Here is a 21,477-nt window from a genome sequence, read left to right as displayed (position 1 = left end):
CATTTATTTACCAATAATTACCATTTATTTGTCATTCTTGTTTCACATTTAAAAATTATTTGTTTATTTATTCACGAGAGACACACAGAGAGAGGCAGAGACATAGGCAGAGGGAGAAGCAGGCTCCATGCAGGGAACCCAATGAGGGACTCCATCCCAGGACTCCAGGATCACTCCCTGAGCTGAAGGCAGAGGCTCAACCACTGAGCCACCCAGGCATCCTTCTTGTTTCACATTTAATGGTCACTTTCTCTCCCTCCCCACCTCCAACACCACCATCCACCCCAGCATTTGGTACCAAAGTTCTTGAAGACAAAGGTCATCATGTCTTGTGCATTTTCTGCATTCAGAACAGCACCTACCAGTCTTCTTTTGTTTCCTATGCAGGATCAAGAATGTGGTTGGGCACATGGTGTGTGCTAAGGAAGGAATGGATTGAATTGAGCCCCTGCAGAACGTGGACTATTTGGAGACGTTGAATTTGGCCTCTGGGTGAATACTTGCCTCAGATCAGCCCACTTAGCAGTGAACAGCAATGGGCCAAAAGAGACACACCAAGTATGTAGTTTTGTTTGCCCAACTAAGTTATAAATACCATTTTATACAAATGTATTTGTAGCCCATATCACTTTAAACAGGTCTAGTCCCAGAGTAGACTAGACCTCATTAAAAATGTTCTAATTGACTGCCTGTCTTCAGGTTAAAGCCCAGATCTGGATCTGTGTTTTATGCAGCGAGTAGCATTATCAAAAGGAAAGTACCAGACTGTCCTTGTTGACACTACTGGGCTGAAGGAACATTTTTCCCACAGCAATTTGCTTTAAATTAGTCTTAAAGAAGAGTATATGGGATCCCATGCTGCCTTTGAAATAATAAAGAAGTGTTTTGAAAAGTGTTATAATAAAGACTATAGTATATTATTATGAGATAGCTTAAAGTAAGAGGACAGTTAAAAGGGTACCAACTTTAAGATGTTAAGTGGGGATGAACTTATTTTAGTCTATCCACAATGTGTCACCTGCTCCCCTTGAGACTATTTTTAAGATCTCTGGCCTGAGTTAATGATGAAGTTGGTAGCCAGCAATAGATGGAAGTGAGCCATGCTTGGAGAGACTTGATACTAGATTTGGGATGATTTGTACCATTCTATAGCAGTTGACCTGCCAGCTACATAGCTTGGCTATTTCTACTTTTCTTAGTTTGGTCCTTGCACTGCCACCCTCATTTTTAGAGGAGAGAGATCTACTTCAGGTAGTCCTAGGCTCCTACTTAATGTAAGCTAGTTTAATACCCAAATAGGAACTATCTCCAAAGAAGAAGTAGGCCACTTATTTTAATTATTAGCCCAATCTTAGTGATGGGCATCTTTCACTATGTTCAGGCACTAAATGGGTGTAGTAAAATTAGTCAAGGAATTGAAAATGCCTTCTTACTAAATATCGCAACATCTGACTCTCTCTTTTCTCCAAAAGGAACTGGTATCTGGGTAGGGGATTAGAAAGTAAGAGAAACAGGAACACCTGCTCAGTGGTTGAGCATCTACCTTTGGCTCAGGTCATGATCCCAGGGTCCTGGGATCAAGTCCTGCATTGGGTTCCTTGAGGGGAGCCTGCTTGTCCCTCTGCCTATGTCTCTGCCTCTCTCTGTGAGTCTCTCATGGATAAATAAATAAAATATATATATTTTTAAAAAAGTAAGAGAAACAACAAAGATAAGATTATTTGCCATTGACAGTTTTTACCACCTTAGTTCTAGATAGAGAAACCTAGATATGATTGGGTACAAGAGGGAGCAGTAATCCAAGCATGGTAATTAAGAATTGGAAATTTGTGCTTATGTCAGTAGCACGTACACTAAAATTGGAATGATGCAGAGAAGATTAGCATGGCCCCTGTACAAGGATGACATGCAAATTTGTGCAGTGTTCTATATTAAAAAAAAAAAGAATTGGAAATTTAGTGTGAATTCCCACTAATAATATCCCTTCTTGTGGAATCAGTTGTTGGCAAAGGTAGAGTTATTTTCCTGTGGAGAAGAATAGGCAGGTAGGCATTCAAAATAGTAGGTGGGTGGTCTTTAGAGGTATTATGAATGTCCAGTTGTCTAAAGGAATGTCCTTAAGCAGTCTATTAAGACACTTCCTTAAGTTGTCTAAAACTGCTATTTCAGAAAAATTCAATTTGCCAGATGTCATCATGTCTCCAAGAGGTCCCACTTGCTTAACTCTTAAAACTGAAGGTTTGTTTTCCCCCAGCACGCAGGCTGGATAATGAATCCTATTCTTTATTATACATACATATTCAATTAGTGATCAGTCAAATTGGGCTCTTCTAAGTCAGGCTCCCAAACTTTGTTGAGGGAGATTGAGAACATGACCAGAGCTCGGAGTAAGAAAATGCAGTTGGATATTCTGCTTTTTTTTCAGGTTTAAAAACAGCAAATCAAATATTCCAGGAACCAGCTCAGTTAAATTTGAAAAAGCAATAGAGATTGATAATGATGAGGTAAGAAAGAGCATTAGCAAATATTTATGTGCAATCTTTCTTTGGAGTTAGAGTACTTTATAAGTTGGTTCACAAACTTCCTGCTGAAAAGCAAAAAGGAGTCAAGATTTATATAGAGAGCAAGGTTATCTTATCCCAATTTTGTAAAAGAGAAACAGAGACTTAGAAAAGAGACAGGGACATATCAGCCGCAAGTCAGGGCTAGAGGCCAGGGACTGTAAACCTATCTTAGAAACCTGACTTCGCTAGACCTTATAGCCACCTCTTGCAGCAAAACTCCATTGGGTAGCTCGGTTGCTTCCCCAGGTTATTTTCATATGTAAGTGAATTTTCCAGGCCAACTTTTATTTTACCAGCCTGGATAGTATAATTCAACTAAAAACACATTCCACTTCATTTTATTTTATTTTTTTCACATTCCACTTTAGATACTGTTGTCAGTTTTGACACTTTAGTCAATAGCTGTAGACTAATTTGGAACCGAGATGCAATACCTCAGAAAAATTCAAGATTAGAAACATTTTCCTCAGAGACTTTCTCCTTTAAAATTAACAAACAAACAAACAAACAAAAAATCCTACTGGGGCACCTGGGTGGCTCGGTTGGTTAAGTGTCTGACTCTTGATTTTGTCTCAGGGTCATGAGATCCCTCCCTACTGAGTGTGCAGTCTGCTTAAGATTCTCGCTGTGTCCCTCTCCCTCTGCTCCTCCCCACCACCCCCCTTTTCAAAAACAAACAAACAAAAAAAAACCCTACAAAAGAAGTCTTCACATCTTTTTCTCAAAATTTTTCAGAGACTTCTATGCTTCCAAATGTATATTATAGCTGTGAAGCAGATTATTCATTTTTTCCCTCCCCCAAAGCAGATTATTCATAATATATCTTTGTTTTGAACAAAAGGACCTCAGTTTTCCAAAAGGGTAATAAAATTAAATCATTGCATCTTTGGATCTCTTCTCATTGTTCCTAATGGAACATATGGTGTGGTTCTGATAGTCTTCCTCCTGGTCGGCTCCCCCAAACCCCTGGGCATTGCCAGCTCCTGGCATTTCCCTCCAGACCATGACAGCTCCCCTCATTGCACCTTTCTGTCCCATCCTTACTTCTTCCCTCTTTTGCATTCATGTTCCTGCTTTCCTTACCTTTTATCTTCATGTTCCCTCTCTTACCTGCACCCCATCTTACCATATCACCTTCCCCAGGGGCATGGCAATCATTGGAAATGCTGATCTAAATACAGGATTGGGCCCACTTCTGATTTCTAATTATGCTCAGCCCAAAGGCCGGAACTCAGAGCTCTTATCTCCTGGTGTCCTCATCCCTTTGACTCATCTTTGGATGACCTAGGGCTGAGCTAGAGGCCAGGCAACACGAGGCTGAGCAGAGGAGCTGCAGGAGGCCCAGCAACTGCACAACCAGACGCGACACTCCAACGGTCGGCCAGTCACCAGCACCATCCACCAGCAGAGTGGCAGACAGAAGTATTACCAATGTTCAGTTATTTTTTGGTAACTCTTCTGGAAGAATCACATACTGTAGAAATACTCCAAAAAAAAAAAAAAACAAATGCGCCATTGTTTCTCCCTTCCTCCATGTCTGCTTCCATCTCGGCAGGCAATGGTCCCTGGGGCTTCCTTCCACTACAACCTGTAGGTTATTGCCCTTTTATAACTTGCTTTTCTCCTGAGAGGGTGTCTTCCATGTTGATTTTCACCTGATTTCCCATAAAAATGAAAAAGGCAGAAGGAAGAGGTGTGATGCCCTGGAGTGATTTGTCCCCACCTGAACTTTGATGCTGCCCTTATCCACTCCCCTCTCACAGCTTTACCTGACTTCATAAAGCAGGTCCACATTTCCATGTACAAGCTTCCCCATCAGGACACCTCAGAACCTAGTTTTCTTTGCTGTGGCCCGCATTCCAGAATCCCAGGATACAAACCTTGAAGCACAGCGTTGTCCTCACTTCATTTAAATCAGAGGCCAGTTTTTAGTCCGACTCAGGGCACGTGAGGAATGGAATATTGTTGAGGCTGGGTGCAACTTGAAACCACTCATTTCAATGATTGTCTCTAGATTTGTGATGTGGTCTGGCAATCAAAATTTGTTCCGAAGAACCTCCAGCATTACGCAATCCATCCAAATTTGGTAGGTGGAGAAAATATCCATTCCCGCCCACCCCGGGGTTCCCTAAGAGTAAGATCCAGCAGCAGTGCCACTGCTACCCTGCTTCCCAGTGCTGCCAGCATCTGTGACCACGCAGGCTCCTAGGACAGAGATGCAGAGCTGTCCTGGGACACTGTGCCAACGGCAGTGCTGAATATGGTTGACGGTGAGGGACAAGGGACGAACCGGGAAGAAGGTGGTCCCTGCAACTGATTTCCTTTTTCTTTTTGGAGGGGGGAGAGCACGAGCTTGCACATGCAGGGGTGGGGTGGGGATGGAAGGACAGGTGCAACCTCTGTCCCTTCCCTACAGAGGCAGAAGACAAGCCAATTAATTGAGTTCTTCATCTTCTCTGGATCTAATCCCTTTGTTTCTCTGGAAACCTCTGTGTTGCTCAGGCCTGGTACTATGAGCCTTTGAAGTCCACTGCTTTGCAGAGGTTCCTGGCTCAAAACAGGAAAATCAGAAGCTTCATGTTAAAAGTAGCAGAGTATGATCAGGATAAGACCTTACTGATTCTGACCAACAACCCACTTCCCTGCCCAATTGACCAGCAAGGAAAGGACATGGCACCAAAATACTTTTCCAAGGAGTTGCCGCTCAAGGTAATGGCACCGGGGAAACATCTGGCACCCTGAGGAAGGTCCTTGAGGAATTAGGAGCTAGCTTGAAGAAGGGAGTTAAGTTAACATGGTGGAAGATGGTGCTCAGGAGCAAGCTTCTTCCTTCTTAGTCCTTGCCATGTACTTCACACACACACACACACACACACACACACACACACACACACACAGAATCTGGAGAGCCTGGGAAAGACTCAGAACCAGAACTGTACAAGCTTGTGTCATGAAACTTTATTGCATGGTCCTAATTAGAAATTGTGCCTCCTGGCCAAAGACATTTAGTTTGTAATTAACCAAAGGCAATCTAGCCACTGGCTTCCTAGTTGAGTATAAAGTAGCAAAGGATAAGCCAGGAAATGAGGAATGAGAAACAGAAATAACTAAATGGGAAACTAGTAAAGGGTTTACCCTTTACACTCATTGCTTCTGGGTGTCAGGATCATTCCTTCTGGGTGTCAGGAGATGGGGAGAGGAACAGAGCGGAGCATTTACTATTATGGCAGGCAGATGTTTGGGACTCGGTTCTACATGATAGAAGTTCATGTTCAATGTGATAAACAATTGCTGAACACACATGAAACAAAGAATGAAAATATAAAGATGCTTTCAGGACAGTTTCTATCTGGAAGGAACTTGGAGTCTAGTAGGAGACACTGATCAATACATGAGAAACATAAAAATTATTATAGGAGGATATATGGATAATAAAAGAATATGCAAAACAACAGAACAGAATAGAACTTAGTATCTTTGTTGGGGGAAGGGAGTAATCAGGGAGGTTTTACAGAGGAGGTGACTCCTCACAAAAGAAGAGGAAAATATCCCCTATCTCCAGGAAGACTGGAGAAAGTGAGGTGCATTCATGGAGATATGAAAGAATAAAAGGGGGGAGACATAAAAGGTATAATCAAACTGGCATTTTAGAAAGACGGTTTTTGGAGGCTGGGAGAAAAGATGTGTTCACTGTGGAAGAGATGCAAATCAGAAAGATAAGTCGTGATGTTGCTACAACAATCAAAGTGAGAAGTGCTGCAGAATTGTACTATATCAAAAGCAGAGGAAGTGAGGAAAATCAGCTTAAAAGATGTTTAGGAATCAGGATTTAAGAAAGATCTTGACAGCCTTGAGAGCAGGCCTACTATAACAAGAAGAAATTGAATGAAGTAAGTGAAAGTGCAAACAAAAGAATCTAATTATCACAGAAATTATCCAAGACAGACCCTTTCTAGTACAATGTGGTGAATTCTGGTTTGTGTTTCCTTAGTTCCTAGATGAATGGCAGTAAAAGATTCCTCTCCAAACAGAGGGTAAAATGCTAACATGCAATGATACATGCTAAATGTGCTTTCGTTAACAAATTCACTGCCTATGGTTTCTTGGGTCTCAGGATTTGTGCCCTTTGAGCATAAATTCGGTGGTCAATTCTCATGGTTATGGGTAATATACACTTGACAGAGGAATGACTGCCGGGCCAGGGTTGTTCTACTCAAGGTAGAGAAGGAAATACAAGACTATGGTGTAGCTTGATGTAAGAAGAGCTTTCTCCCAACAGCTGGCACTTTCTGAGCCTTCCAAATCAAATGCAGGACCTGATCATATTCATGAGCAAATTGTGCTACGAGCCAAATTGTATTAATAGACAGTGTTAAGGCACTGATTGTCAAAGAGTGACACCATGAGAATTCTACAGGCGATCTGGAACAAGTCCAAGAAGAGGGACAGGCCCAATATCTAGAACACTTCTTTCATATTCATGCTGCAACCCCCCTTTCTGTGCTACACAAATGTAACAGTCTTTAGTGAGCCTAAGATAGTATACAAAAGAAGCATTCTTTTGCTATGCCCAGGCATGTGTATAAGAAGGGGTAGGTTCCAGCAGGCAAATTGAAGAACAGAGCAGACATGTCTGTCACAGTGGTTGCTATCCTCACAGCCCCTTCTAAGTGAAATGGTCCTACCACCATTCAAGAAGAAAAGGATGCCCTTGTACAACTAGCTGGGACCTGGGAGGAGGCAGACCCAGTGAAGCAAAATTCATAGGCTGATCAGTACCCCGTGGTGTAGATTGGTATCCCCAAATGAAAACAAACAAGAAACCCCTCAAAAGCCAAAAACCAAACCAACACCAAAGCCAACCAACATATCAGCGACCCAAAGTCCTCGACCGATCACAATCCTGCTTCCAGGCATCTGAGCTGGGAAAGGGGAAGATTAAGGCAGTGGGAATGGAAGCTGAAAGGACAGATAGAGAGAGGCCATAAAAAAAAGAAAAAAAAATCAAACCAGGAGGAAGAGCATAGTGTAGGGACCATGAAAAGGAGGAGTAGCTGAAGTTCTAGGGAAATAGAAACAAATAAGCAGAAGTTACAGGTAGAAGAAAATACAGAGTAAAGGTAGGGAGTGAACATGGCGGAGAAAGAAGGAAACAAACAGGAAGAATGTAGGAGACATGCTGATAGGGTGCCAGAGGTGAGGACCCAACTCACTGTGGTAATCCTTAGCTAGTGCTGTCCTGGATTCCAAAAACTTTCCCCCCTTTTAAAAGAAGATTTTATTTATTTGACAGAGAAAGAGTTAGCACAAGCAGGGGGAACAACAGGCAGAGGGAAAGGGAGAATTAGGCTCCCCATCAAGCAGGGAGCCTATGTAGGACTTGATCCCAGGACCCTGAGATCATGACCTGAGCTGAAGGCAAATGCTTAACCAACTGGGCCACCCAGGCAGCGCCACCCCCCCCCCCCCACGCCCCGCAAATACTTTTCCACTCCTGTTTTTCTGCCACGAGGTCCAGCTCTGGTAACACTTCTGCTCTTCTTATAGTCAGAGTGTTAGCTGTGTCTTAATTCCTAGACACATGCACTCTTACAGCAAAACCTCTATTTATTGAGGTAATTTAAACACAGAAGTTCCTTAAAACCAGAAGAGCTGGGCAGCCCTGGTGGCGCAGCGGTTTAGCGCTGCCTGCAGCCTGGGGTGTGATCCTAGAGACCCTGGATGGAATCCCATGCCGGGCTTCCTGCATGGGGCCTGCTTCTCCCTCTACCTGTGTCTCTGCACCCCCACCCCCTGTGTCTCTATGAATAAATAAACAAAATATTTTTTAAAAAAAGTAGGAAGAACCAATTCTTTAAAATAAATAAATAAGGGATCCCTGGGTGGCGCAGCGGTTTAGCGCCTGCCTTTGGTCCAGGGCGCGATCCTGGAGACCCGGGATCGAATCCCACATCGGGCTCCCGTGCATGGAGCCTGCTTCTCCCTCTACCTGTGTCTCTGCCTCTCTCTCTCTCTCTCTCTGTGACTATCATACATAAATAAATAAAAAAATTTAAAATAAATAAATAAATAAAATCTTAAAAAAAGAAACCAACCGGAAGAGCTTAAAGAGAATGAGTACAGAATTTAAAAGACACAGTTCAACAGGCATTTTGGGGGGTTTTTCTTAGGAGGGTTTAAAATTTTGTGAGAGGAAGTTCAGAATGTGTCATTTCATCAGTCTGGCCATTCATTTATACTTCCATTGATTCAACAAGTATTTATTGAGCACCTACTTTGTGCCAGGTACTGCTATGGGTGATAGGGATATATCAGTGACTACACCACAGTCGGCCTAAATGAAGTTGAATTCTAATGAGGTAGACAGACCATCAGCAAGCAAACAATCACACAGATACTATATAATGTGATAAGTGCCATGACATAGCAGGATGAGGGAATGGAGCATGATGGGTGTGATGGGCAATTTTAGAAGTGTAGTTAGACGAGGCTCTCAGAAGAGGTGATGACATTTGAACAGAGACTTTAACCAGGTGATGGGATGTGTCCTGCTGTTGCTAGCATATTGCTTTCATTTCAGGTTGCCACACATTAGGAAAAACATAAACAGTAGTTTTCTCAAATGAGTTAATAGGAAAAAGCAGGAGAATAGGGAGCCCAGAGCCAGATCACATGGGGAAAAGCTCACAACATTTGCAATATTGAGCCTAAGACAGGAGAATGAGCTTAGGAGGAATGTGGTGGATCTCTTTAAATTCCTTAAGGACCCCAAGCAAGAGACACTAGATGTGTTCTCTTTGGGCTACAAGGTAGAAGTTACAGGGAGATGGCCAACAGCTGAGCAAAGAGGAAATAGGTTGAGTTTTTAGGAACAGGAAGATTGACCACTTGATAGTAATATTGGGAGGGGATAAAAAGGTCAGATGGTTAGACTGGGTGACCTTTGAGATCTTTTCTTAAAGCCTTTGATTCTATGACCTTTAGTAATGGTGAAATTATTGCCTCACAAAACATCCCGTTCCCTGACCTTTTCACTGCAGACAGAGAATGGAAGGTGAATGAGGCAGTCATCTTTGAGAAAGGAAGGTGGAGTCCCATGGATTTCTTTCCCAGTTTATTACCAGATGCTTGGTTTCCTAAGTGATTCACTAATTGAATCCTTCTCAAAACTGGGTAACATCCTTTGCCATTCACTTCAAAGGGCCACTGGGCAAGTCCAGTCAATTACTTAAGACACTGACCAGGTTTTGGACATGTCCTCCAGCAACAACACAAATGGATACGGTATGCACTTCTTATCAGCAGTTTAGCTTTCTGTGGTTTCGGTTACCCACAGTCAACCCTGGTCCAGAAGCAGATGATCCTCCTTCAGCAGTAGTCTAATGATAAGTCACAATGCCTATGTCACTCATCTCGCTGCATCTCATCATGTGGCATTTTATCATCTCACATCATCACATGAAGAAGGAAGGGTCAGTGCAGTACATTATTTTGAGAGAGAGAGAGACAGAGACAGAGACCACATTCACATAACTTTTATTTCAATGTAATTATTCTATTTTATTGCTTATTATTAATCTCTCACTGTGCTTCATTTATAAATTAAACTTTATCGTAGGTATGGATGTATAGGAAAAAATAGAGTATATATCTAGGGCTTGGTCCTATTCATGGCTCCAGGCATCCCCTGGGGGTGTTGGAATGTATGTTCCATGGATAAGGGGGTCTACTATCTTAGCCCACTCAGGGAACCATTTCCTTTTCTTTTGGTTTCAGTCCCCACCTCCCTCTCTGGCAGGTTTTGTTGCATCATTTTAGGGGAATTGAAGATTAGTCCAGGAAATTAGTTCCGTTTGCTCCCTCACTTACTCTTCTTTCCTCTGCTGCAGGAAAGTTATCAGCATAAACCTCCTGGGACTGTCTGCCTACCCCTGATGTCTCAGAAAAAAAAGTTAAGATCTGGGCTGAAACCAACCTTTCCTGTGACCCTGTTGGAGGATCCTACATCCCAGCGAGAACAGTGGTTTAGGTGAAGTCCTGGCTCTTGTACTCATTTTCTTTCCTATCTTCTCCTTATTCATGTTACAATCTCTTTTCATCACACTTTAACAAAAGCTTTTCAATTGTAGGAAATATCTATAACGGCATAATAATAAGACAGCTTCCCTACATGACCCTCAACCTCATTTATACCCTAATGAAAAGAGACAATAATGCAAAGCTAAGGTTTTTCACTGAGAATGATTTTCAAGAGTGAAAAGAAGCACTCAAAGATCTATGAGAGGACACCGAACAAAATTTTCTCTCAGTGCATGTGAAGGGCTGTAGCTTAAGAACAATGAGCCGAGAGATTTCATTTGAAACTTGTTACAGGAGCAGCTCACATCTAATCCGGGGAGAGAAGAGATTTAAGAGTTCCTTCACCAATTTACAATGCTAGGTTCTTAGAAGTGTCCCTTCCACTCCAAACCAAAGAACACCCTGTAGTGACTGTCCTTTTTTCTCCCCCAGGATCAGAGTGTAGTGACTGGTTCCATTAAGCCCCCTGCCCTGGGATCTACTAAATGAGCTTTCTTTCTTAAGGTTTTCCACCGACAATGATTTCAAGAGTGAAGGGAAGTATTTAAAGGTCTGTGCTTTGAGGAAACAGAAAAAAATGTGCCCCCAGCTCAACTTTGCTTCAGACTGTAAAAGAGATATGAGGAAAGATGGTAAGCTTCTCTCCCACCTTTTTTTTTTTTTTTTTTAATTTTATATATTTGAGAGAAAGAGAGCACAAGCAGAGGGGAGGGGCAGAGAGAGAGGGAGAAGCCGACTTCCCACTGAGCAGGGAGCCCTAAATGGAACTTGATCCCAGGACTCTGGGATCATGACCTGAGCCAAAGGCAGATGCTTAACCTACTGAGCCACCCAGGTTCTTTCTTTCAAAGCAAAGGCTTACACACATCTGAGATGTGGGCAGGAGGGACAACCTTTTGGGGACAAGAGATAAGGACAAATCAACATCTTTCCTGGAGGTTCTGGAGACTGTTTTTCCTTGTAGCCTGGAAGCTAAGAATTGTTAAGAGGCCCGAGTAATACTAGGCTTTGGACCCTGTTAAACCCTTAAATTTCTTCTCTCTTTTTAAGACCCCTACATTTCAAGAAAGCTCTAGCATAGTGTTTCCCAAATGACATCACCTACCGTCTTAATAGTTTTGGCCACATTGATGTATTATTTGCCCTCTGGCTTATATAATGTTTTTCTTTAAAAGGTTTTTTGTTGTTGTTCCTTTCCTAATACTATATCATTTACATCATGGGTTTGATATACTAATAACATGGTTTTTTCGACATATATTTAATCAAGTTCATAATAATTTATAATAATTAAAGTTTAAAATATTTATCTATGCACCACCCCACGTTAGCACAGTAAAAGCTGTCGGAAAGCTGTTCTAGAAGGACCAAGGGATAAGTCTGTGGGTTTCAGAGGTTAATGAGTTTCTTTGGGGTCGAGGCAGGACATAGTATGGAAGGGGTTTGTGATAAGGTTTTATGGATGGGAATGCAACAAGAATGCTCCTTACGTGTTATCAATCATTTAACATTTATAGGGCAACCAGTAGTGCTGAAACTTTTCAAGCACCAAGACTGTATTTCCCCTTCCCCCCAACCCCCAGCCCGAGAATAAATAAGTAGGAATATTTATTTCCTTCAAGGGAAATTCCACCCCTTCACCAAGGCAAGGCTGGAACTTTAGAAGCAAGAGAAGATGAACGTAACAGTTAATAGGACATTTAGTAAAGTTGGAGTTAAATCTTAAATGGTACTATATGTAGGTTATCAGCAGTTTGGTTTAAATCATTTTTTGGGGGGGGGAGAATTTCTCTAGAATCTGGAATCTAATCTAGATTAGAATTTCTCTAATTTTTCAAGGGCATGAACCTTTAAGGCTCTATCCTACTTACATTTCAAGATTTTTAAAAAGATTTTATTTATTTTTTCATGGGAGACACAGAGAGAGGCAGAGACAGAGGCAGAGAGAGAAGCAGGCTCCTTGAGGGGAGCCGGATGCGGGACTTGATCCCCAGACTCGGGATCACCACCTGAGCCGGAAGCAGACGCTCAACCACTGAGCCACCCAGGTGTCCCCACATTTCTAAACAGAACACTTAATATCTGTCTGTAGCAATTAGTAGATTTCTGGGGACTTTACAGTTTCCTTCAAGAAAAGTTGAGTACCTACTTTACTGTGTAAAGGGCCCCTTTTGATGCTTTCCCTAAAGAAAGCCCATGGGGCTGTGAAGTTGAAACAATGTGTCCACTTCAAGCAAAAGGGGCTGCCAGCAAACCCTCGTTCTGCCAATAGCCAGTCACGTTCCATGTTTGCCAGGCAACCAAAGAAAGATTACCCAGAGAATGTTTTAGATGGGGGCCATAGCCCGATGGGGGCTGATTAGGGGGCCCTGGAAGAGATAGACGGTAGGGCTTGAATCAAGGTGACAGCAGTGGGAAGGAGCAAACAGATTCAAGAGATATTGGCAAGACATAATGCATCAAAAAAGTATGGAGGGATGGAAGCAAGAAGAGCCCACGGTGGAAGCTTCCAAGTACAGGCAGAGGTTAAAAGAGAATCTGGATCAAGTGATGACACTGAAGCCAAAGGTAGAGACGGTTTCTTAGTTACGCTCTCAGACGGGAGAACCTGAAAACCACACACACTTTAGAAGGCTACGAGGAGTATGAATGCACCTTATTGGGAGTTCTCTAAGTGTCAACGTGCTTGCAGGTGGGATCGTTGGAAAGGGGGGGATGACACCGGGAAGCCTCTGAGCCGGCGGGCTTTGATGAACGCAAGGAATCCAGGAGTGTAAAGAAGCGTGGGCGCGGTGCTGGGCGCGGTGCTGGGCGCGGTGCTGGGCGCGGTGCTGGGCGCGGTGCTGGGCGCGGTGGTCCGCGGTGGCTAAGAGCAGAGGCCTGCCTTCGTCCCTCCGAGGGGGTCTCTCTCCTGCCTCCCACTGCACGTCCTTCTGGACCCTCTGGAAACCCACACTGACCAAGGGGCCCCGTGCTTTGTTGCAGTCGCCAAGTCGGGGAGTGACACGCCGACCCCCGGGGCGGTCCGGGCACCGCTGAGCCTTCCGTCGCTCCTGAACGAGGAAGCCGCCAGCACCGAGCCAGCACCGCGCCTTCCGCGACGGAAGGGCCCGCAGTGGGCCAAGAAGGCCCCTGTCCTCGAGTGAAAACCCCTCCAGGCCGCCTGCCGCGGTCTCCCGCGTCGCCGTCCAGGGCGCGCCCACCGAATAAAGCCGCATTCTGCTCGCTCCGGGCTCGCGCTGCAGGGTCGCCGGGTCGCCGGGTCGCCGGGGGCGGGGGGCCCGGGGCCCCACCCCGGACCCCGGTCCCCGGACCCCGGACCCCGCCCCCGCCCCCGCCCCGCGCTGCAGGGGCCGCGACGCAGCCCCGGGGGCCCAGCGCCGGCCCCGCCTCCGCCGGCTGCGGGAGGGGCGAGGGCGTGGCCGCGGCCCCGGGGGACGGGAGCGGCCGCCGCGGCCGGGGGGGCGGGCCTTCTCCCCGAGTGACGGGACGGCGACCCAACCGGCGCCGGGGCACGGGGCCGGCCTTCCTGCAGCCTCTTCCGCTCGCCGGCTGCGGCGCCTGGGACGGTTGCGGTGGGTCTGGGCGCTGGGAAGTCGTCCAAGATGATTAAAAAATTCGACAAGAAGGACGAGGAGTCTGGTACGCGCTGGGCTGCTGACGCCCACCCTCGGCCGCGGGGCCCCTTCCCCGCCCGCCGCCACCTGCTCTCGGGGACGCGGACCCGCAGGCGTGGGCGCCCGGTGCGCCAGGGGGCCGGAGCTGGAGCCCGCCCCTCCCTCCTCCCTCCTCCCTCCTCCCTCCCTCCGCCGGCTCCGCTCGGCCCCGCTCGGCCCCCCTCGGCCCCGCTCGGCCCCGCTCGGCCCCGCTCGGCTCCGCTCGGCTGCAGCCGGGGGCCTGCCCCTAGCCCCTCCCCCGGGCGCCGGAGCCTCCCCTCGGGTCGCGCGCCCCCGCGCCCGCGCCCGCGCCCGCGCCCGCGCCCGCGCCCGCGCCCGCGCCCGCGCCCGCGCCCGCGCCCGCGCCCGCGCCCGCCCCCGGAACAGCCCCTCGGAGCCGCCTCCGCCGCCGCCGCCGCGCCGCGGGGGGTGGGCTCCCCGCCGAGGAGGCGGGCCCGCGGCGCGTGGCGGAGGGGCGGGTGCGCGCGAGCTGGGGGCGCCGGAGGTGGTCCGCCGGGAGCGCGTGCGTGTGCGCGTGCGCGTGCGCGTGCGCGTCTGAACCTGGAAGCGCCTTGGCCCTTCAGCCTTCCCGAGGACCTTAACTGTGTCCGCCTCCCAGGGGATTACGACTGGCCCACGGTACCTAGGATGCTCGGGTTGCGTTCTTGAGACCCATCTTTGATCCAGAGCAAGGGGGGAAGACGCCAAGCCACCCAGAAACACCCCCCCAACTCCCAAACCACAAGGCCTCCCGTGGTGTGGTGGACGTTTGGGTTTAGTAAATGCCCATGGCCCCTTCCAGCTTGATAGCGTTCTTGGCTATAAACTCTTTTCTGCCTCCAAGTAATTGTTGGAAACATGGAAGATAGCGCCTGTGTTTCAGGGAAATCCAAAAGGGTCCTACCACAGTCTCATTAATCTTAGCTGTGTGAACGTAACAGGCTCGCAACAGTCCTATAAAAAGAGGACAAGGAAAGAAGACACTCTTTTTGGGCAGGGATCGTGCAAAAGAGAAGTGCAAGATCCTCAGTAACTAGCAACGACAGCTAGTACCAGAATCCATATGATTTTATTCAGTTTATATGTGTATTACTAGCGCTTGTCACTGTGATATCCAAGTGGTCGCTTCATTTAGGTGAGATATCCCAAGCATTCAGTACCTTTCTGTAGACAGTAACTTTGTCTTGGACAACTATTGAAGACGTTTTTTGTTTATAATATAGGTAGTGGCTCCAATCCTTTTCGGCATCTGGAGAAGAGTGCTGTCTTACAGGAGGTATGACTTGGAAGTATATTGTGTTCTTTCTTTCTATTCCATTTTGGAATGGTGGGCAGAGAGCCTCTGGAATATGATGACCCGAAATAAGAATTGAAGGATGTAATAATTGTGTTCGGAAAATACAGACCTGAGGGAAGAGGAAGAGGGGTTACTTACCATAGGAGGGTCTAGAGCTTATAGAAACGCAAAACTGTGTAGACAGACACTCTGCCACATGTTGATAATTTTAAGTAAAATGCCAGAGATGTTTAGCGCAAGGTTACTGAAGGAAGTTAAAGATATTAAGCTAATTCTATTCAGATGATGTAGATAAATATTACGATTCTTAACACACATAAAGCCCATAAAGTTGAAGTACTAGATGTAAGGGAAGGAGTTAGTATAAATGGAAAATAAAGACCAAAGTGTATCGTATACTGTGATACATTGAAAACTGTAAGCAACTAACATTATGTGGATGTTGTGTTCAAAATATGTAATAGTCTATTGGATTAAAGTTGATCTTTTGTAATGTGATAGAAATGACAGAAAACATGCTGTTTAAAAATGTTTTTCGTTCCCACAGGCTCGTATATTCAATGAAACACCCATCAATCCAAGAAGATGTTTGCATATTCTTACAAAGATTCTGTACTTACTGAACCAAGTAAGCTATTTTGATTTTCCTCAGATTTGTTTCCTGGAAAAGAAATACATAACATTCAGTGAAGTACTTTTTGGAAAGTATAGTTAATTTTTAGAAATTCACTCAATTTAAAAATATATAGTGTTTGATTAAGGTGATGATATGTAAAACTTCTTGAGGACAAGGATTATGACATATTTCTGTTTTATTCATGAGGTACTAGACCAGCTAAGCACATAATGGATTGTCAACATTGATTTGAATTTAACAAGTATTAATGTTAAAATATGTTTAGATTTGTTCAGAGGTCTTTATGTCCCTCCAAAAATACAGTACAAAATCTTGGACAAATCCCAGATATTTAACTTTTTTTTGAAGGGGGAGGAATATAATAGTGATGTTTTTCAAGCTTTGATTTTAATGCTTAGATTTTATATTTATTATCTCTACTGTACCATGCCAAGTGATATGATTCTGAGCTTAACCCTTTGGGCCTTAATGTCCTAGAAAAGGACTATAGAAAACATATTGAGGATTATGATAATATCTGTTTTATAGAGTTGTAATGATTCCACAAGATAATGAACGTAAAGCACTGAGAATAATCCTGGATGTGCACATTGAGGAATAGTTTTCATTCAGTCATTCAGCAGATATTTATAATACACCTACTGATTCTTTTTTTAAAAGATTTTATTTATTTATTCAAGACAGACACAGAGAGAGAGAGAGAGAGGCAGAGAGAGACACAGAGACACAGAGGGAGAAGCAGGCTCCATGCAGGGAGACCGACATGGGACTCAATCCTGGGTCTCCAGGATCATACCCCCAGCTGAAGGCGGTGCCAAACCGCTGGGCCATCGGAGCTGCCCACACCTACTGATTCTAATGCACTGTTTTAGACACTGGGGATATAGCAGACAAAATCAACAAAACTATTTGCCCTGATGAAACATAGATTCTGCTTGTTATTAGTGTTATTTTATTTTTCTGGTGTTTTTGATTGTTTTGTTTCAGACTAAAAAAATTTCATGGAATGTCTAGGACCTTAAAAAATATGATTTTGTTTTTTAGATTCACACACACACATGTACACACAAATACACATACATATATACTTCAAGTGGTTAATATACAGTGTTAAGAACTGTGGTTCCTACTTGAATTTCATGAGAATATCTTATTTTTACTTTATTTCATGACTGAAAACATGATGAAGATTTATAGTTTGCAAATGGAGACTGAGCAACAAGTTACTTTTTTTTTTTTAAAGATTTTATTTATTTATTCATGAGAGACACAGAGAGAGAGAGAGAGAGAGGCAGAGACACAGGCAGAAGCAGCCTCCATGCAGGAAGCCCGACATGGGACTCGATCCTGGGTCTCCAGTATCACACCCTGGGCTGAAGGCATCGATAAACTGCTGAGCCACCTGGGCTGCTCAACAAGTTAGTCTTACATAAAATATATTTTTGTACAAACATCATATCCTTCTGTGATACCATATTAGAAATATTTAAGGCAAAGTCAGTTTGATTTAATTTTTCATAGCACACAATGTGTCCAAGTTGGCTAAATCCATTACACAAGCCTAGTTTTGAGTAGTTGAAGGTGTGCTGAATAGCCTATACTTTTTTTTCTTTTATTTATTATTTATGATATGATATTTATGTGATATTTATGTCACACACACACACACACACACAGAGGCAGAGACACAGGCAGAGGGAGAAGCAGGCTCCATGCACTGGGAGCCCGATGTGGGATTTGATCCCGGGTCTCCAGGATCGTGCCCTGGGCCAAAGGCAGGCGCCAAACCGCTGTGCCACCCAGGGATCCCTAGCCTATACTTTTATATCGACTAGTACTTCTTTGATGAGCAACTCATGTTGAAACATTTCATTATCTTGATAAGGAAATTACGAGTATAATCTGATAAATAAACACAGTCAGCTACATAAACAGGTTTGGGAACCTTAGTTTTACCTTTGGCCTAATTCTTGGTATTGCTTTATGGAAAAATACTTTTACATTTCTGTCACAGCAACCTACTCGTATATTCTGAATTTCAAGTCTAAAAGTCGGAACTTAGGGTTTACTGCTGTGACTAAAAGGTGCATGGACTTCTGTCTATTCACTAAGTATTTATGAGAGAAGTCTCTTACTGATAAGCATGTTGAGCACTCTGATTTAAGTAATTGTGAATTCTTATATTTTGTCTTTCATCTTCAGCTTTTAAAGCTGTTCATCAAAAAAAATTTTTTTAAAGATTATATTTATTTATTCATGATGGACATAGAAAGAGAGAGGCGGAGACACAGGCAGAGGGAGAAGCAGGCTCCATGCCGGGAGCCTGATGTGGGACTCGATCCCGGGACTCCAGGATCGTGCCCTGGGCCAAAGGCAGGTGCTAAACCGCTGAGCCACCCAGGGATCCCCAAAATTTGTTTATTCTTATTACCCATGACAGATAGATTGAAAACTAGTTATATTCCATGTGAGATCTGAAGCCCTGAAAAGTGATTGAGCCTAATGCATTATGAAGATTGCTTTAAATGAAATTAAATATTGAAAAGTTAAGGCCTCAGGTAGTCTGTAATCTGGAATTTTTTGACTGTGAGTGAAATAGGTTATCTAACATCTTGCTACTTAAAAAAATGGCATTCCGAGACCAGCAGCATTTGAGCATTTGTATCACCAAGAGCGACTTAGAAATGCAAAATTTTAGGCTTCACCCAGAGCTACTGAAGCAAGATTCTGTACTTTGGCAAGATCCTCAGGTGATTTATTTAAACATATTAAAGTTCAGATCCAAGGTATCTTCCAAAGCCTTGCTTTTATATAACTAATCCAGTTTGTGCCCTTTCAGTTGGTCCCTTTGTGCCATGTTTTTTGGATTTGTAATATATAGTTCTTCACAACGTAATATTTGTTGTACTACAGTATGTCAGGCTTTGTGCTGGGCATTCGATTATAGGAATATAAAAGGTGTGATCTCTGCTTGTAGGCAGTGTAGTAATAACATGCCATTCTGATTAGAAACTCAACTTGCTACTACTTTCTACCTCTTTGTAAATTGTGGTTCTCTAGGGAAATTAAAATATTTCCTGCTAAAAGGTTAGAGACTACTATTCCAGAGCTTTTTATAACATGGTGTGTGATATTGAATTATTTCAAATAAGGAGTGGACAAAATGGCCATGCAGGTTTATAAATTAAAAGCCAGAAAAATAGCTTAGAGGCAGAATGTTTACAAAGAATTTTCTTCTCAAGTTCTAAAAGATTTTTGCAGAAATAAAGAGAAAGTCCTTAATATACTTTTTTTTTTTTTTTAAGTTTAAGAAATTGTTTAAATTTTCCCTAGGGGGAACACTTTGGAACTATGGAAGCCACAGAAGCCTTCTTTGCAATGACTCGATTGTTTCAATCTAATGATGTAAGTATATTTTATTCTTTTAGACTGGAAAAGGTCCTTTTATTCTTTTTCCTTGGGGAACTTAAGAGTGTTCCAAATTAGAAAAGGTTGCTTGAAATATTTAAAATTATATAAACATTATTTGTCTTCATAAAATTTTTAAGTGTTCATTAAAGGCTGTATGAATATGAAAGATTGACAGATAACAGCACAAAGCTGTTCCTTCACAGATCTCATGCAGTCATAAAAGCTGTTCATATGCAGCTTGTGGCATGCCATAGTGAAAGTGGACTGGTGTGGAAGTCAGTGGACGTAGCTACCACATCTCTAAGTTCCTAGTCAAGTTTCTGGTGGGCCTGGGGTTGCTATTAGCAGGGCTGGCTGGTGAGAACAGCCAGATGCAGAGTGGGAAAGAGGACATGGAGTAGGGAAAAAGAAGAGTAAGGACCAACTAAAGCTGCCAGCACCTCTGCATTTATTTCTCACTGCCTTAAGACACCCTGACTTTCAGAACATAATGGCTGCTGCTTTACTTCTGTTTTCTCTCTTTTTAAATTTAGTTTTATTTATTTCTTCATGAGAGAGACAGAGAGAGGCAGGGACATAGGTAGAGGGAGAAGCAGGCTCCCTGCAGGGATCCCTTGTGGGACTTGCTCCCAGGCCCCCAGGATCACAACCTGACCCAAAGGCAGATACTCAGCTACTGAGCCACCCAGGCACCCTACTTCTGTTTTCTAAATGTGGTGTGTTTCTCTTTTGCCCAGCTCTAGCTCAGAACCTACAGGGAAGGGAGTTCTGGGAGATAGACTTCTCAGCTTTCTGTTGACATAAATTGTCCAAATCTTGCAATATTTTTGGTATGTACCACATATCTTCACAGGCCACGTTTTGTGCCCAACCCCCAGGAACTTCTAGGATTTGTGTGTAGTTATATGTTTGGATAATGATAAGCTTCCGGGGTAGATCTCAGGAACTCTGCAGTCTCTCGTAGGGCAACTGTCTTGGTGAGGCTATAACACATTCTTGAGGCAAAGGGAGACTGATTTCCTTAGAGAATGAAGAGCTGCTTCTACTTTCAGAGGAGGCTTGGGGAATTTAGAGGGTTCAAGGTACCCAGTTTCATCAGAATCTGCCTGTATGTCCCTATCCCAATTTTCAGGGTCCCACTCCTTCCCAATCCCAAGGTCTCCCTTTAATCCAAGATGCTCCACAGGGTGTGTATTGAATTTTCATTGTCTTTCAGCCACATGAAGGGTTTGCTTTTCAGAATTCACAGCCTTGCGTCCACATGACACAGGCTTTTTATTATGGTGTTATGGAAGACTTCTAGTCCGTTACCCAGATATTGAGCTGTAAATTTAAAACTCCATATTCATTTCTTTTACTAAGTTCTCCAGTGTTCTTTAGCAACTACCCCATTATATCACATATTTTTACAAAATATTCTATGGCAGCAACTACTGGGTTACCCAAACCTTGTCTTTTATAGGTCCCTAATGATACTTCTTTGCAGGTGATGATTTAAGTATTTTGCTTCTGCATGCCATGGACTATGAGTTTCTTCTTTACCACTAGAAACAGGGTCATTAATGCCTTTGATCGAATCAGAGAAGCAATTTCAGATTTCTATTGTTAAGGTCCTATTTCCCTTTAATCACTTCCTGTACCAGAAATTCAGAGTTCAATCAGGAAGGCAGAACCACTGTGATTATTATAGGTTTATGTATTAGAAGAGTGAGACTAGAAAGCCAGGCATTTCAGGCTGCTGGAGTAGGGAGAAGGACTATTATAAAAGTTATGGAAGGCTGTCGCCTCTTTGTGGTTCTGTGGCTCTGTGAGTTTGCGGGCCAAAGTGCTGTT

The 21,477-nt window shown here is 43.9% G+C and overlaps 2 protein-coding genes and 1 non-coding gene across 6 annotated transcripts in view; all 3 read left to right on the top strand.

The window, feature by feature from the left end:
* The first annotated feature begins 1,805 nt into the window (after positions 1–1,805).
* On the top strand, positions 1,806–13,954 carry TSGA13 (testis specific 13). The gene is made up of 7 exons (XM_041728115.1): positions 1,806–1,837; positions 2,426–2,504; positions 4,579–4,650; positions 5,067–5,273; positions 10,454–10,593; positions 11,148–11,275; positions 13,629–13,954. Exons 1-7 carry the CDS (start codon positions 1,806–1,808, stop codon positions 13,787–13,789), a joined length of 819 nt encoding a protein of 272 aa, XP_041584049.1. The 3' UTR covers positions 13,790–13,954.
* LOC121475176 lies at positions 1,830–1,936 on the top strand. Its single transcript, XR_005983645.1, has one exon. It is a non-coding gene; the product is annotated as a U6 spliceosomal RNA (small nuclear RNA).
* A 210-nt stretch (positions 13,955–14,164) lies between the features above and the next one.
* Positions 14,165–21,477, top strand: part of COPG2 (COPI coat complex subunit gamma 2) — a 115,161-nt gene continuing 107,848 nt past the window's right edge. Inside the window, exons 1-4 of one of the 4 annotated variants that reach the window (XM_041727482.1) lie at positions 14,165–14,285; positions 15,523–15,575; positions 16,144–16,224; positions 19,567–19,638. In XM_041727482.1, the coding sequence (XP_041583416.1) occupies positions 14,249–14,285; positions 15,523–15,575; positions 16,144–16,224; positions 19,567–19,638 (243 nt within the window). In that variant the 5' untranslated portion in view covers positions 14,165–14,248. Of the gene's footprint in view, positions 14,286–14,832; positions 14,939–15,522; positions 15,576–16,143; positions 16,225–19,566; positions 19,639–21,477 lie in introns of those variants that run through there. The other 3 variants (XM_041727481.1, XM_041727483.1, XM_041727484.1) reach the window with 3 other exon arrangements.

Source organism: Vulpes lagopus, chromosome 13, assembly GCF_018345385.1.
Source record: "Vulpes lagopus strain Blue_001 chromosome 13, ASM1834538v1, whole genome shotgun sequence".
In the NCBI taxonomy this organism is placed as follows: Eukaryota; Metazoa; Chordata; class Mammalia; order Carnivora; family Canidae; genus Vulpes; species Vulpes lagopus.
The sequence above is the reverse complement of the archived record's forward strand: the minus strand, read 5'-3'. Positions and strand labels throughout refer to the sequence as shown.